At 41.2% G+C, this 17,781-nt stretch overlaps 3 protein-coding genes across 3 annotated transcripts; all 3 read left to right on the top strand.

Annotated features, from left to right (window-relative positions):
* The first annotated feature begins 2,764 nt into the window (after positions 1 to 2,764).
* Positions 2,765 to 3,747, top strand: LOC121149834 (olfactory receptor 6C4-like). Its single transcript, XM_040970455.1, has one exon. The coding sequence runs from the start codon at positions 2,815 to 2,817 to the stop codon at positions 3,745 to 3,747; it is 933 nt and encodes a 310-aa protein (XP_040826389.1). The 5' UTR covers positions 2,765 to 2,814.
* Positions 3,748 to 8,844: 5,097 nt separating this feature from the next.
* Positions 8,845 to 9,792, top strand: LOC121149837 (olfactory receptor 6C4-like). Its single transcript, XM_040970466.1, has one exon. It carries the CDS (start codon positions 8,845 to 8,847, stop codon positions 9,790 to 9,792), a length of 948 nt encoding a protein of 315 aa, XP_040826400.1.
* Positions 9,793 to 14,904: 5,112 nt separating this feature from the next.
* Positions 14,905 to 15,855, top strand: LOC121149836 (olfactory receptor 6C4-like). Its single transcript, XM_040970464.1, has one exon. It carries the CDS (start codon positions 14,911 to 14,913, stop codon positions 15,853 to 15,855), a length of 945 nt encoding a protein of 314 aa, XP_040826398.1. The 5' UTR covers positions 14,905 to 14,910.
* Positions 15,856 to 17,781: the final 1,926 nt, after the last annotated feature.

Raw genomic sequence — 17,781 nt, 5'->3', positions numbered from 1 at the left:
TATGTCGTTTGCTGCCCTCTGGTCCTGGAGGCTCCTCGTTGGTGTCAAGAGACAATCTGATGTGAAACATGTTGTGACAGAAATCCTTATAACATACTTTCTGCTTTTAAGGGCATGAATGCTGCTTCATTCTGATGAGGTGAAGGTGGAAAACCTAGTGCCTTGTAACATTTTACAGACAATCTATATAATAGAAATCAGATGAAGCAAGCCTGCTGTTTTTGCTTTCTGACTGCCCCCGGGCATTGTCCCAGCAAAGTTCAGTAGAGCTGGCTGTTTCAGGGACAGGAAAGGTTCTTGCAACTGGGAGACCTGAAAGCCTGCAGCATGCCATGAAAGCCTTTTGGAAGTGCAAGTGAACTCAGACTCAGTTTCCAGATGCAATATGATGTCCTTTACTTTCTAGCGTTTCACCATTGAAGGTTGCCGCTGGAATGTCTCTTTAATTTCCTGCAGTTGGGAAAGGTCTAGGTTGTTGAAGATGGGTGATTAGCAGTCATAGTGCACATTTCGAGTCTTTATCCGGACAAATTGGAGAACATCTCCGATGACAGTGTTTCTTCTCTTGATTTTTCAACTGCCTAGTCCAGCATCTTGGTTTTCAGAAGAGTAAGGAGCTGCATATAAAGCCCTGATGATTGGGGACTGCATGTGGGTGAGTACATGGCCTTAGTTCAACTAGGTCATCGAGTCACTAGTTGTAATTTGAAGCAGTTTGTTCCTCTTCCATGGGTCTTACACCGTGAAAGGATTGGGGCTGTCGATTTGGTTGAATCTGAGTACTGGTCCAGAGATCTTAGAGGAACCCTTGCTGACCAACATGCCAAAGTCTCACGTAAGAGAACTCTGTGAACTTGGAAGGCAAAATAGAACAATTATTCTACATGGGCAGACAGTGGGTTGGAGAAGGAATCAGAAATTAAGTCTTGGAGTCAAGTCATGCTATTGCTCTTTCTGTCTCCTTGCAGCATGTCCTTGAACATATGGACTGGGAAGGATAGATAAAGATTCTTCCCAGAAGAGCACTTAGCACGGGAGGGAGAAGAAACCTGTCCAATTGGTTGATGTCAAGTTAGGGTCAAAAGGGACAGGAGGAGAATCAGTGCTCCAGTGTCATGTTCCTAATATAACTCACCTCAAGGAGCTGCAGTTGAAGCCACCAAAAGTTTTTTTTTTTTTTTAATTCAGTGACAGTATGTCTCCAAATTTGGAAACATGTGGAATTTCATGATCAAAAATTCTTACCACAATTTTTCTTTTTATTAATTGTTGCTGTACATTTTGTTTTGTTAGCAGTGTTATATCACATATTGACATTAGGAACTAAAAGAAAAAAATTTTCTTTTCTTGACAATGGATGGCATTCTTAAAATCGTATTGTTCTTTATGCAGACTGCTAGGAACAAGCACAATTTTATTTGTACAAGGATTGTAGGCTACATGTATTATGTTCATACATGAAAATTACTTTGTTTAATTGGGGAGATCCCCAAAGAAGCTTCATCTGAGGTGATCCCAGACCAGATTCTTGTGTATGCTTGCCAGTACAGGGTCCGGCACAGTCCATCACCCCAATCAGCTGGTGGTTGCAATTGCTGGATTAGTTTTGTTTCCAGCCCTGTCTTCCACACGAACCTACAGGCATTGCAGTCCAGCCTGATTCTGCCCAGAACGCATTCAGCCCTCACACAAACCAGCGGGAGCTGCAGCCTAGTCGGAGCGACCTGCAATAACTCCCACCAGGCCCACTTCCTGCCCTGGTTCCTGTGCTTACCAGTATGTACAACATCTGCCCCACATCCCGTTCAGCTCCCCTACATGTCAATGGGCATTGAAGCCTAGTTCAACCCAACCGACCTACTATCCAGCCCACACACATGCTGGTGGGTGCTATTCTGTCCAGGCATGAAGAGAAGTGCAGATTCCATGGTCTGACCATGAAGTGCAAGTGTCAAAGCCGAGCCTCCTTAGAGGCTCAGAAGAAACAGTAGACAGCAAATCCAAGTGCGCATGGAGGATAGGGTAGTCTTTGGAACCTGCAAAGGACACCTGGTATCACAACAGGACGGAAGACAGATCAAATTAATATCTACTCCAGCCATGTGTTGGCAGTGAGAATCTGGGCTAACGGAGACTCTAAGGTAGACTGTGTCAGTCAGTGGATTCTGGACAGATTTCATCATGTTTGGAATGGCGAGACTGGCAGCAATTCAGAACTGTTAGCCTAGCAAAACCACTTAAGCAGGACCCTCAAAGCATGCCCCATGTCGGACATCTGGGATGGGTGGGCAGCTGGTTGGGGCTTCTCCCTTTATTTTTCCCTTACCCCAGATCTAGAAAAAAAATAATAATGTAGAACAATGGTCTTACCCACTTTCCTGTAGCCTTTGACCCTTTATACCCTAATCAACTATGTAAAGATTAGAAAAAAAATTACTTTGGAGGTAGGCAAAAGCTACATAAATGGTTTAAAGTAACATGGGCAACATGTAACGTAGTGGTTAAGTGCTGCTTGGTATGCATGGATCCCAAGTGTGAGTGCTTGTGTTTGATTCACTCTCGAATTCAGAAACCTGTGGATGCAGACTCGCAGAAGAAGCGAGTGATGCCTCAAGCCTAGGGATGCTGCCACCCATGAAAGAACCCTGGCCAAAGCACCACACTTTAAAAGAAATGAATACATCAACAAGTAAGCAATAAGTAGTCTCATTAAAAGAAATAGGTAACTCGTGTATGCTATTTTATGCTAAATGAAATAAAGCTCATTGCTCTGCAGTTCTGGCTGTTAATAGCTCATTGGAAGTTAATGAAGAAATGGCTGTTGCATGGAACAAGACTGAAGTGCAGGAGTTCATCCTGGAGGGGTTCCCTGCGGTCCAGCACCTGGGGAACATCTTGTTCCTGGTGCACCTGCTGGCATACCTGGCCTCGCTCATGGGAAACACGCTCATCATCAGCGTCACCTGGGCTGACCATCGCCTTCAGACACCTATGTACTTCTTCCTCAGCAGTTTTGCCTTTGTGGAATGTGGCTTCATAACCTCTGTTATTCCCAAACTGCTGACCATCTTCCTGTCAGGGAGGCAAACAATTTCCTTTGCTGCCTGCTTCACACAAGCCTTTTTCTTTCTTATCCTGGGAGCAACTATCTTCTTCCTCATGGCTGTGCTGTCCCTGGATCGGTACCTGGCCATTTGCAAACCTCTGCATTACTCCAGCATCATGAGCCCCAGGGTGTGTTTCCTCCTGGTCACTGCCTGCTTTGCTTTGGGATTCCTCTTCGTGCTGGTTCCAGTGGTGACGCTGTCCCGGTTGTCCTTCTGTGGTCCCAATGTCATCCCCCACTTCTTCTGTGACTTTGGGCCCTTGGCTAAGCTCTCCTGTTCAGAAACAAAACCTGTTGAGACGTTGTTCTTCAGTCTGGCTTTTTTGGTTATTTTCACATCCTTTCTTTTAACCATCATTGCATACAGCAACATTGTAGTCACAATAGTGAGGCTCCCATCAGCCAAGGAGCGAAAGAAAGCTTTCTCCACCTGCTCATCTCATCTCATTGTCCTCTCTCTCATGTATGGCAGCTGCTTTTTAATATACATCAAACCAAAGCAGACGAGCAGGGTGGACTTCAACAGACAGGCTGCTCTGGTGAACACCGTGCTGACCCCTGTGCTGAACCCTGTCATCTACACTCTGCGCAACAAGCAGGTGCACCAGGCTCTGAGAGATGCTCTGTGCAGGGTGAAGTAGACGCCCAGCTTCTCAGTAGAGGGTGCTCCTTCTCCTGCTTGAATTTAATGTTTTCACAGTGGGCAGAATCTTCTACATATATGTAAATTCATGTTTCCCTTTGTTCATTTTTAACGTTTCCAATAGAATAGTTGATGTTAATCCATTCTGAAAGCTCTAATGGTCTTCCCTATACAGAAGCAAAATACTTTCCTGTGTTTTTGTTTCTTTTCAATCAATAATATTAAACATTTTTAATAGTGAGCCACAAATGTGTATGTGATACATTCGTAAACTCAGTGATGAAAAGGTTTAAATTCATCTGTTCTCTTGTGGTAGTTATTAAAGACATAGGCTGCAAAGTTTGTGAATATTAAGAAATTCAGATTGATTCACATTGGATGAGGAAGGTTACGATATTGAAATTACAAAGTAGTGACACATGTTTTACATTACTGTTATTCTATCATCTAACTATCTAACATTACTCAAAGCAGTTTTTATGATGCTTAATATTCATATAAAATTGAATATGCTGAATCTGATGATGTGTGTTTTTATATCCGTACATGCAAGTAGTCTTTACAATTGTGCTTCTCCTAAATTGAATCACATAAATGCATGTGTTTGAAGCATAAGTTCTTGGTACCATTGGTTTGCTGGATTAATCTTAGTACTCGGAGGCCAGAAGTCTAAGATCTTCAAGACACAACACAATATTGGATTTGGAAATAGGAGCCAGACGGTTCAGATATTTTTCCACAATATAAAATTGAAAAAGTGGGGTAAGTATAATCAGAGGTGGGAAGAAGTATGATTGTGGCTGTATTCGTGTTCCAAATGCAGCTTCGAACAAGTGTCTTCATAAGGTAAAAAACTGATGTCTTCAACAAATGTTGTCGGGACGATTGGATAGCATCCTGCAGAGGTAGGGAGCAAGACCCACACCTGTCACATCATACAAAAATCAGCTCTAAATGGATCAAGGACCTAGATCTGCACCTTGAAATCTTAAACCTATTAGAGGAAGACATAGGAAGCACTCTCCAACATATAGGCATTGACAAAGACTTCTTAGAAATACCACCACAAGCACAGGTAGTCAAAGCCAAAATAAACAAATGGGACTACATCAAACTAAAAAGCTTCTGTACAGCAAATGAGACCCAAAAAAGTGAAGAAGCAACTAACAGAATGGGAGAAAATCTTTTGCACACTACATGACTGATAGGGAACTAATACCCAGGATTTGCAATGTTTCTGTAGAACGGGCATACCTGTAAGGGTAAGAGTAGATCCCCTGCTCCTTGTGACGTGGGAGACCTGTGCTGTGTGACTGTGTGAATTCTGTGATTGTGGCATAGGTTTGATTGTGGGAGGGCACTTGGACATTCATTCTGTCTGTCTTCAGAGGCGTTCTTTTGTTTCGAATAGTGTGTGGGGGAGTGGAAAGGAAAAGCAAGCTGGTGTAGGCATTTTTCTTCCAGACGAAATAGAGTTCACCTGAAACGCATTGGAAGGAATGAAGAAGGACACCACATGATGAACAAAGGATCCATTTAGCAAGAAGAAATCACCATGATAAATGTATGTGGACCAAATGCCAGGGCACCTAGCTATGTCAAAGGAATATTAATGGATTTAAATGGAGAAATACACTCCAATACTATAAGAGTGGGGGACACTAATACCCTGGTAACCTCAATGAACAGACTGATGAGGTAGAACCCCATACAGGAAATAATGAAACTCACTCAGACAATAGAATTGATGGATTTAACTAATATCCATGAAACCTTTCATCGTACAGTTGCAAAGCACACTCACACTTTCCTTTCATCAGCACATGGAACCTTCTCCAGGACTGATCATATTATAAGCCACAAAACAAGCTTCAGCAAAGTGGTAAAAATTGACATCATACCACGTATCTTCTAAGACCATCATGGAATGAAGCTGAAGACCAGCAAGCCAAAATACCCTGGAGATTGTGCAAATACTTGGAGACTGAATAGCATGATGTGACATGAACAAAGGGGTATATAGAAGAAATCAAAGGGGGGAAACCAAAGAGTTCTTTGAAACCAAGGAGGACTTCAGAACAACTTACCAAAACTTAACACAAGGCAGCATTAAGAGGAATGCTAATTTCTAGAAATCAGAAAGTCCCCATGTAAATGTGCTAGACATATGTGTGAAGGAACTAGAAAAATAACAGCAAAACAATCCCAAGGCTGACAATAAAAATAATCAAACCGAGGGAGAAAATAAGCCAAAGAGACACCACAAGAACAATACTTAAGATTAATGAATCATAGAGCTGGTTCTTTGAGAAAATCCACAAATTAGATTCCCACTACCCCAACTAGTCAAGAAACAAAGCAGGGAGAAGATAAACATCAAAAGAATCAGAGGCTAAAAAATGAAATCTAACAATGGGCATTTCAGACATTCATAACATAATCAGGAACTATTACAAGATGGATAGATTTCTGTTCACACACATGACCAAAATCAAATCATGAGGCAATCAATAATCTAAGCAGGTCTATAACAATGACTGAGATTGAATCAGTATTTAAAAGCTTGGCAACCAAGGAAAGCCATGGACTGCATGGCTTCACTGCTCAATTCTACCAAATGTCTGAAGTGGAACACACCTCAGTCCTCCACAAGCTATTCTCAAATGTTTGTTGCATCTCTCTCATCTTCATATTGCAATCTATTGGTTGTGTTGAGTTTCAATTGTGATACTTTATTTCTTTGTGTGACAAGTTAATTTTAGGTGAAATGGGGGACATTGGGGTGTTATGATGTCTGCCTCCTACTCAAATGTTTGGTTTTATCTGAGTTGTACATTGCGATGACAATGTTAGGGTGAGTGACACCTCATTGCTGCCAGAATGGGTCATGACTACTACTTTCATGTAGTAACATTACAGTATCTGGGAAAGTATAAGCCCTTGGGACCACAGATTCTCTCTGCTTTTAATGATGTTCATGGGAAGATTTATAGTACTCTACCTGCACATACAATGCAAGAACAACTGTGATGCTTGTATAACTTTCTGTTATGCCAGTGCCCAATTAGCAGCTACCAAGGATCCTGGAGGGACACTGGTGTGAAGATGGCTTTGTTCCATCTCAGTGATGTCAGCGGCCCACTGGCCCTGCTGGCTACAGGGAAGTGGCAAGAGGCAGTCCAATGATAAATATAGGATGGGCAAGCTCTGTATACATTTTGCTTCTGCTCTCAATCATATGGAGATCCTCCCAGATCATACAGGCAGAGTAGCGGGAAACGGAGTATTCTAAAATCTACATTCAAAACGAAAGCAGAGTCTGCTCCTCTTCAAACAGATCTCACACCGTAAAAATAATTTGGACTGTTTGTTTTGGCTAAATAAGAGAGCTCAGGCCAAGGTAAGCGAGGAGGCTGCTTCTTGTCTCGTTGTTACCATGCAGCCTGTTTCCTGGAAGTAGGTCATTTGAGAGAACTGGAGCCGACTGGGAGTCCATGAGAGATCTTAGGGAATGCCAATGGACTCAGATCCAATTTACAGAAAAATATGTGTTCCTTTTCTGCCACTGTGTTACCATTTTCATTACTCCTAGCTTGGAAATCCCTGGACTCCTCCAAGATTTGTGATTAGCAAATATTATGCACAAGTGTTTTCCAGAATAGTGAAGAGCCACAGTGGAGGGTAACCGAGTGTTGGTGAGTACATGGCCTTAGGGTACGTGGGTCATCTTGTCATTCATTTGTTCTAGACGAATAGTCTCTGTTCATCCTCAAACAGATGTTGCACAGTAGAAGGATTGGGGTTGTTTGTTTTGGCTAAGTAAGAGCGCTCAGAGTTTTAAGAGGAGCACTTTTTGTTCAGTATGGCAAAGTCTCACTGGAGATTTGCTTGTGGACTTAAAGAGCCAAAGACAATATTTATGTTACATAGTCGAAATCACGAGACAGAAGAAATCAGAAGGTAATTGTTGAAATTAAGTCATATCACTGCTCTGCCTCCTGGTGGGCATTCCATCATTGAATAGAGAGGGAGCATCCAGAAGAAGATTCCGTTCTGCAGTGTCGCTTGGCACCAGATGGAAGGAAAGGTACCCTGTTGCTGGCTGATGTAGGGAGGAAAGAGGCTGGGTTGAGCCTCGAACATTCCTATTCATGCTACTCTGTGACTCTTACAGACTAATGAACTTCTTGTACCAGTAGCTTGAAGACATTAAACTTAAAAAAAAAAAAATGAATTCATGTCCACAAACTGGAAATCGAACCATATCACCTAACAAAGAATTCTGTGGCATTTCAGAATTTCATAACAAAAATTGTGTTTTGAAGATCCAATTTTTCTAATGTAATATTCACCTCTGACTGTACATGTGAGTTCTTTCTGAGCAGTAAGACACGAATATGCTCAGTTGCACAAAAAAGAAACGCTATTTTATTGCTTGAAACTAGACTGCAAAGGAATATGAGAAATGCTCTTAACATTCCATTATACCTTAGGCAGACAGGTACTTAGAATAAAATTTGGTTTTCATCATTATAGGTTTCACTCATTATACCCATGATTAAAAATCATTTTTGTTTGTTTATAGAATGGGGGAAAGCTATGTGCAAAATGTGACAGTTTTAAAACTCATGGAGCAAGCATTTCGGCTAGTTTAAGACGTAATGGGATGACAGCATCCCATAGGCAATGTTCCCATTGAAATTAAGTATCATGCTCAATTTATCCTTTCTGCAGATAATATAACTTGGAGACCATGCGTGATGGCTCAGATAGTTTAAGCCATGCAACCATTTCCCATATGGAGGGCTGGTTGAGATTCAAGGTGCTACAATTGGCCTGGTATAAGTAGAGATATTTTGTGCATTTCTGGATTTTCTCAGTAGATTTGTGAATAATATTTCCCTTTCTTTTTTAAATAAACAGACAAGCAAATATATATATACATATATATGTGTACATAAATTCTAAGTAAAAAAGAAATAGTGTCTCCAGAAAACACAGTCCAATGGCCTACGCTCTAGTAAGCTAAATGAAATAGAATTCTGCTTTCTACAGTTCTGACATTGCAAGACAGCACGTGAGAGTTGTAGAAGAAATGGAAAAGCTGGTGATGAGGCTTGCAGGAAGCAACACTTCAGTGCAGGAGTTCATCCTGGAGGGGTTCCCTGCGGTCCAGCACCTGGGGGACATCTTGTTCCTGGTGCACCTGCTGGCATACCTGGCCTCGCTCATGGGAAACACGCTCATCATCAGCGTCACCTGGGCTGACCATCGCCTTCAGACACCTATGTACTTCTTCCTCAGCAGTTTTGCCTTTGTGGAATGTGGCTTCATAACCTCTGTTATTCCCAAACTGCTGACCATCTTCCTGTCAGGGAGGCAAACAATTTCCTTTGCTGCCTGCTTCACACAAGCCTTTTTCTTTCTTATCCTGGGAGCAACTATCTTCTTCCTCATGGCTGTGCTGTCCCTGGATCGGTACCTGGCCATTTGCAAACCTCTGCATTACTCCAGCATCATGAGCCCCAGGGTGTGTTTCCTCCTGGTCACTGCCTGCTTTGCTTTGGGATTCCTCTTCATGCTGGTTCCAGTGGTGACGCTGTCCCAGTTGTCCTTCTGTGGTCCCAATGTCATCCCCCACTTCTTCTGTGACTTTGGGCCCTTGGCTAAGCTCTCCTGTTCAGAAACAAAACCTGTTGAGACGTTGTTCTCCATCCTTGTTTTTTCGGTTATTTTTACATCCTTCCTTTTAACCATCATTGCATACAGCAACATTGTAGTCACAATAGTGAGGCTCCCATCAGCCAAGGAGCGAAAGAAAGCTTTCTCCACCTGCTCATCTCATCTCATTGTCCTCTCTCTCATGTATGGCAGCTGCTTTTTTATATACATCAAACCAAAGCAGACGAGCAGGGTGGACTTCAACAGACAGGCTGCTCTGGTGAACACCGTGCTGACCCCTGTGCTGAACCCTGTCATCTACACTCTGCGCAACAAGCAGGTGCACCAGGCTCTGAGAGATGCTCTGTGCAGGGTGAAGTAGACGCCCAGCTTCTCAGTAGAGGGTGCTCCTTCTCCTGCTTGAATTTAATGTTTTCACAGTGGGCAGAATCTTCTACATATATGTAAATTCATGTTTCCCTTTGTTCATATTTAATGTTTTCAATAGAATAATTGATGTTAATCCATTCTGAAAGCTTTAATGATCTTCCCTATATAGAAGCAAAATACTTTCCTGTGTTTTCGTTTCTTTTCAATCAATAATATTAAACATTTTTAATGGTGAGCCACAAATGTGTATGTGATACATTCGTAAACTCAGTGATGAAAAGGTTTAAATTCATCTGTTCTCTTGTGGTAGTTATTAAAGACATAGGCTGCAAAGTTTGTGAATATTAAGAAATTCAGATTGATTCACAGGTGGATGAGGAAGGTTACGATATTGAAATTACAAAGTAGTGACACATGTTTTACATTACTGTTATTCTATCATCTAACTATCTAACATTACTCAAAGCAGTTTTTATGATGTTTAATATTCATATAAAATTGAATATGCTGAATCTGATGATGTGTGTTTTTATATCCGTACATGCAAGTAGTCTTTACAATTGTGCTTCTCCTAAATTGAATCACATAAATGCATGTGTTTGAAGCATAAGTTCTTGGTACCATTGGTTTGCTGGATTAATCTTAGTACTCGGAGGCCAGAAGTCTAAGATCTTCAAGACACAACACAATATTGGATTTGGAAATAGGAGCCAGACGGTTCAGATATTTTTCCACAACATAAAATTGAAAAAGTGGGGTAAGTATAATCAGAGGTGGGAAGAAGTCTGATTGTGGCTGTATTCGTGTTCCAAATGCATCTTCGAACAAGTGTCTTCATAAGGTAAAAAACTGATGTCTTCAACAAATGTTGTCGGGACGATTGGATAGCATCGTGCAGAGGTAGGGAGCGAGACCCACACCTGTCACATCATACAAAAATCAGCTCTAAATGGATCAAGGACCTAGATCTGCACCTTGAAATCTTAAACCTATTAGAGGAAGACATAGGAAGCACTCTCCAACATATAGGCATTGACAAAGACTTCTTAGAAATACCACCACAAGCACAGGTAGTCAAAGCCAAAATAAACAAATGGGACTACATCAAACTAAAAAGCTTCTGTATAGCAAATGAGACCCAAAAAAGTGAAGAAGCAACTAACAGAATGGGAGAAAATCTTTTGCACACTACATGACTGATAGGGAACTAATACCCAGGATTTGCAATGTTTCTGTACAACGGGGATACCTGTAAGGGTAAGAGTAGATCCCCTGCTCCTTGTGACTGTGGGAGACCTGTGCTGTGTGACTGTGTGAATTCTGTGATTGTGGCATAGGTATGATTGTGGGAGGGCACTTGGACATTCATTCTGTCTTCAGAGGCGTTCTTTTGTTTCGAATAGTGTGTGGGGGAGTGGAAAGGAAAAGCAAGCTGGTGTAGGCATTTTTCTTCCAGATGAAATAGAGTTCACCTGAAACGCATTGGAAGGAATGAAGAAGGACACCACATGATGAACAAAGGATCCATTTAGCAAGAAGAAATCACCATGATAAATGTATGTGGACCAAATGCCAGGGCACCTAGCTATGTCAAAGGAATATTAATGGATTTAAATGGAGAAATACACTCCAATACTATAAGAGTGGGGGACACTAATACCCCGGTAACCTCAATGAACAGACTGATGAGGTAGAACCCCATACAGGAAATAATGAAACTCACTCAGACAATAGAATTGATGGATTTAACTAATATCCATGAAACCTTTCATCGTACAGTTGCAAAGCACACTCACACTTTCCTTTCATCAGCACATGGAACCTTCTCCAGGACTGATCATATTATAAGCCACAAAACAAGCTTCAGCAAAGTGGTAAAAATTGACATCATACCACGTATCTTCTAAGACCATCATGGAATGAAGCTGAAGACCAGCAAGCCAAAATACCCTGGAGATTGTGCAAATACTTGGAGACTGAATAGCATGATGTGACATGAACAAAGGGGTATATAGAAGAAATCAAAGGGGGGAAACCAAAGAGTTCTTTGAAACCAAGGAGGACTTCAGAACAACTTACCAAAACTTAACACAAGGCAGCATTAAGAGGAATGCTAATTTCTAGAAATCAGAAAGACCCCATGTAAATGTGCTAGACATATGTGTGAAGGAACTAGAAAAATAACAGCAAAACAATCCCAAGGCTGACAATAAAAATAAGGAGAAAATAAGCCAAAGAGACACCACAAGAACAATACTTAAGATTAATGAATCATAGAGCTGGTTCTTTGAGAAAATCCACAAATTAGATTCCCACTACCCCAACTAGTCAAGAAACAAAGCAGGGAGAAGATAAACATCAAAAGAATCAGAGGCTAAAAAATGAAATCTAACAATGGGCATTTCAGGCATTCATAACATAATCAGGAACTATTACAAGATGGATAGATTTCTGTTCACACACATGACCAAAATCAAATCATGAGGCAATCAATAATCTAAGCAGGTCTATAACAATGACTGAGATTGAATCAGTAATTAAAAGCTTGGCAACCAAGGAAAGCCATGGACTGCATGGCTTCACTGCTCAATTCTACCAAATGTCTGAAGTGGAACACACCTCAGTCCTCCACAAGCTATTCTCAAATGTTTGTTGCATCTCTCTCATCTTCATATTGCAATCTATTGGTTGTGTTGAGTTTCAATTGTGATACTTTATTTCTTTGTGTGACAAGTTAATTTTAGGTGAAATGGGGGACATTGGGGTGTTATGATGTCTGCCTTCTACTCAAATGTTTGGTTTTATCTGAGTTGTACATTGCGATGACAATGTTAGGGTGAGTGACACCTCATTGCTGCCAGAATGGGTCATGACCACTACCTTCATGTAGTAACATTACAGTATCTGGGAAAGTATAAGCCCTTGGGACCACAGATCCTCTCTGCTTTTAGTGATGTTCATGGGAAGATTTATAGTATTCTACCTGCACATACAATGGAAGAACAACTGTGACGCTTGTATAACTTTCTGTTATGCCAGTGCCCAATTAGCAGCTACCAAGGATCCTGGAGGGACACTGGTGTGAAGATGGCTTTGTTCCATCTCAGTGATGTCAGCGGCCCACTGGCCCTGCTGGCTACAGGGAAATGGCAAGAGGCAGTCCAATGATAAATATAGGATGGGCAAGCTCTGTATACATTTTGCTTCTGCTCTCAATCATATGGAGATCCTCCCAGATCATACAGGCAGAGTAGCGGGAAACGGAGTATTCTAAAATCTACATTCAAAACGAAAGCAGAGTCTGCTCCTCTTCAAACAGATCTCACACCGTAAAAATAATTTGGACTGTTTGTTTTGGCTAAATAAGAGAGCTCAGGCCAAGGTAAGCGAGGAGGCTGCTTCTTGTCTCGTTGTTACCATGCAGCCTGTTTCCTGGAAGTAGGTCATTTGAGAGAACTGGAGCCGACTGGGAGTCCATGAGAGATCTTAGGGAATGCCAATGGACTCAGATCCAATTTACAGAAAAAGATGTGTTCCTTTTCTGCCACTGTGTTACCATTTTCATTACTCCTAGCTTGGAAATCCCTGGACTCCTCCAAGATTTGTGATTAGCAAATATTATGCACAAGTTTCTTCCAGAATAGTGAAGAACCACAGTGGCTGGTAACCGAGTGTTGGTGAGTACATGGCCTTAGGGTACGTGGGTCATCTCGTCATTCATTTGTTCTAGACGAATAGACTCTGTTCATCCTCAAACAGATGTTGCACAGTAGAAGGATTGGGGTTGTTTGTTTTGGCTAAGTAAGAGCGCTCAGAGTTTTAAGAGGAGCACTTTTTGTTCAGTATGGCAAAGTCTCACTGGAGATTTGCTTGTGGACTTAAAGAGCCAAAGACAATATTTATGTTACATAGTCGAAATCACGAGACAGAAGAAATCAGAAGGTAATTGTTGAAATTAAGTCATATCACTGCTCTGCCTCCTGGTGGGCATTCCATCATTGAATAGAGAGGGAGCATCCAGAAGAAGATTCCGTTCTGCAGTGTCGCTTGGCACCAGATGAAAGGAAAGGTACCCTGTTGCTGGCTGATGTAGGGAAGAAAAAGGCTGGGCTGAGCCTCGAACATTCCTATTCATGCTACTCTGTGACTCTTACAGACTAATGAACTTCTTGTAACAGTAGCTTGAAGACATTAAACTTAAAAAAAAAAATGAATTCATGTCCACAAACTGGAAATCGAACCATATTACCTAAGAAAGAATTCTGTGGCATTTCAGAATTTCATAACAAAAATTGTGTTTTGGAGATCCAATTCTCTATCGTAATATTCACCTCTGACTGTACATGTGAGTTCTTTCTGAGCAGTGAGACACAAATATGCTCAGTTGCACAAGAAAGAAATGCTATTTTATTGCTTGAAACTAGACTGCAAAGGAATATGAGAAATGCTCTTAACATTCCATTATACCTTAGGCAGACAGGTACTTAGAATAAAATTTGGTTTTCATCATTATAGGTTTCACTCATTATACTCATGATTAAAAATCACTTTTGCTTCTATATAGAATGGGGGAAAGCTATGTGCAAAATGTGACAGTTTTAAAACTCATGGAGCAAGCATTTCGGCTAGTTTAAGACGTAATGGGATGACAGCATCCCATAGGCAATGTTTCCATTGAAATTAAGTATCATGCTCAATTTATTCTTTCTGCAGATAATATAACTTGGAGACCAGGCGTGGTGGCTCAAATAGTTTAAGCCATGCAACCATTTCCCATATGGAGGGCTGGTTGAGATTCAAGGTGCTACAATTGGCCTGGTATAAGTAGAGATATTTTGTGCATTTCTGGATTTTCTCAGTAGATTTGTGAATAATATTTCCCTTTCTTTTTTAAATAAACAGACAAGCAAATATATATATATGTACACATATATATGCATATATGTATATATATAAATATATCTGCATATGCATAAATTCTAAGCAAAAAAGAAATAGTGTCTCCAGAAAACACAGTCCAATGGCCTACGCTATAGTAAGCTAAATGAAATAGAATTCTGCTTTCTACAGTTCTGACATTGCAAGACAGCACGTGAGAGTTGTAGAAGAAATGGAAAAGCTGGTGATGAGGCGTGCAGGAAGCAACACTTCAGTGCAGGAGTTCATCCTGGAGGGGTTCCCTGCGGTCCAGCACCTGGGGAACATCTTGTTCCTGGTGCACCTGCTGGCATACCTGGCCTCGCTCATGGGAAACACGCTCATCATCAGCGTCACCTGGGCTGACCATCGCCTTCAGACACCTATGTACTTCTTCCTCAGCAGTTTTGCCTTTGTGGAATGTGGCTTCATAACCTCTGTTATTCCCAAACTGCTGACCATCTTCCTGTCAGGGAAGCAAACAATTTCCTTTGCTGCCTGCTTCACACAAGCCTTTTTCTTTCTTATCCTGGGAGCAACTATCTTCTTCCTCATGGCTGTGCTGTCCCTGGATCGGTACCTGGCCATTTGCAAACCTCTGCATTACTCCAGCATCATGAGCCCCAGGGTGTGTTTCCTCCTGGTCACTGCCTGCTTTGCTTTGGGATTCCTCTTCATGCTGGTTCCAGTGGTGACGCTGTCCCAGTTGTCCTTCTGTGGTCCCAATGTCATCCCCCACTTCTTCTGTGACTTTGGGCCTTTGGCTAAGCTCTCCTGTTCAGAAACAAAACCTGTTGAGACGTTGTTCTTCAGTCTGGCTTTTTTGGTTATTTTCACATCCTTTCTTTTAACCATCATTGCATACAGCAACATTGCAGTCACAATAGTGAGGCTCCCATCAGCCCAGCGAAAGAAAGCTTTCTCCACCTGCTCATCTCATCTCATTGTCCTCTCTCTCATGTATGGCAGCTGCTTTTTTATATACATCAAACCAAAGCAGACGAGCAGGGTGGACTTCAACAGACAGGCTGCTCTGGTGAACACCGTGCTGACCCCTGTGCTGAACCCTGTCATTTACACTCTGCGCAACAAGCAGGTGCACCAGGCTCTGAGAGATGCTCTGTGCAGGGTGAAGTAGACGCCCAGCTTCTCAGTAGAGGGTGCTCCTTCTCCTGATTGAATCCAGTCCTGCTCAATGTACAGTATCTTTTACCTACATGTGAATTTATAAATGAAGTAGTTTGTTCATTTTCTGATGATTTATGTTAGAATGGGAGCTAACTGAAGTCGTAATTTATTGTCAATGCTTTAGTAATCTGTGTTGTATTTAGACAAATGTATTATCTGATATCTTTAGATAATAAATAAATCAATAAGATACAAAACTGTTTTTAAATATGTATTCATTTATTTGAAATAGTTATATAGAGAGAGCAAGAGAGAGAAAGAGAGGAACCTCTTTCTGCTGATGCATCAACGCCCACCCCCCAGGTGCTGTAATATCTGGGCTTGACCCGGCCAGCATCAGATTGGATCATCCATGTCTCCCACATGGATTACAGGGGCTCGTGCACTTGAATACTTTCTACTGATGCTTTTTTTCAGGCCAATATCACAAGGCGCTTGCAAGTGGAAGAGCAGGACTTGAACTGGTGACTGGCATTGCAAGTGTCAGCTTTTTCTGCTAAGTCACATCAGCTCCAGATTAAAAAAAAAAAAAAAAAATTCAACGGGACCCGGCGTAGTAGCTTAGCGGCTTAAGTCCTCAGCTTGCACATGCCAGGATCCCATATTTGTGCCATTTCTAATTGCAGCAGCCCTGCTTCCCATCCAGCTCCCTGCTTGTTGCTTGGGAAAACAGTGGAGGATGGCCCACATCCTTGGGATCCTACACTCACATGGGAGACCTAGAAGAGGTTCCAGGCTCCTGGCTTCTGATCATCCCAGCTCCAGCCAACGTGGCCACTTGGGGAATGAATCATGAGACTAAAGATCTTCCTTTCTGTCACTCTCCAAATATCTGACTTCCCAATAAAGATGAATGGATGTTTTTAAAAAAATCTTAAATGAAAATCCTCAGGTGTATTCATCAATTTGATACAAATGGCATCACAAAGCTTGGGGCAGTGGTTTCATGCATTCATTTGTGCTAACCATAAGGTAACAGAGAATAAAATTCCCAAATATTAAGAATATCAAATTGATTCACAAATAGATGAACATTGCCATGATAGCGAGTTTTGAAGAACACACACTCATATTCATATATGACTGTCATTGTTTCTATGAAGTGGTCAAAGCAACTATTTCCAACTACATATGGTATATACACATGTAAAATAATATCTGAGATTATAGTTTTCCATACAATGAAACCACATGCGCAAGTTGTTTCAGTGAAAGTTCTGGGTGGTTTCCTTTTCTTTTTTCATTCATCCAGTTGCTCTTAGTACTCAGATTCCAGAAGTCTAAGTCCCTCAGGTCAGGGTGCTCAGTGTTCTGGAACAAGAACTAGATACTTAAGGTCTTTCTCCTGCTACAAAAAAAGTTGAAGACATTGGGAGAACTCTAATCAGGGGTGGGAAGAAGTCTAATTAGGACTGGAGCTCTTTCCAGAAGCACTTACGAACAAGTCTCTAAAATTGGAAAATATTATTGGTTTCATTTATTCATTTGTGTTTTAAGAGATTAGGATGTGATTACCTTTAGCTGTGCATTCTATAACAATGCAAATGATACTTTGTGTAACTAATGACACACTAAAATAAAGGCTAATTTTGAGATGGAACATTGTAATGGTGGAAGATCTGTTGTAACTGCCAATTAGTTATTCTGAAACAGAGTTTATAATTATAGGCACGCATACAGAAGGAAGTCAACCAATTCAATGTTATACCCCAAATGAAAAGAAGACCAAATTCAAAATTAAAGACATGAATAAACGATTAAAATAAAGAAAAAAGTTAATGAAGGAAATGTGAAGTGTCACAGCCAAGATAAATGAGAAGAAAAAGAATACAAAAACTTAAATTGTTACAAATTTATAACTGACAATTATAAATTG

This window comes from Ochotona curzoniae, unplaced genomic scaffold (genome assembly GCF_017591425.1).
Source record: "Ochotona curzoniae isolate NIBS_2020 unplaced genomic scaffold, NIBS_Ocur_1.0 scaffold_4763, whole genome shotgun sequence".
NCBI lineage: Eukaryota > Metazoa > Chordata > Mammalia > Lagomorpha > Ochotonidae > Ochotona > Ochotona curzoniae.
This window is presented reverse-complemented; position numbering and strand designations above follow the sequence as displayed.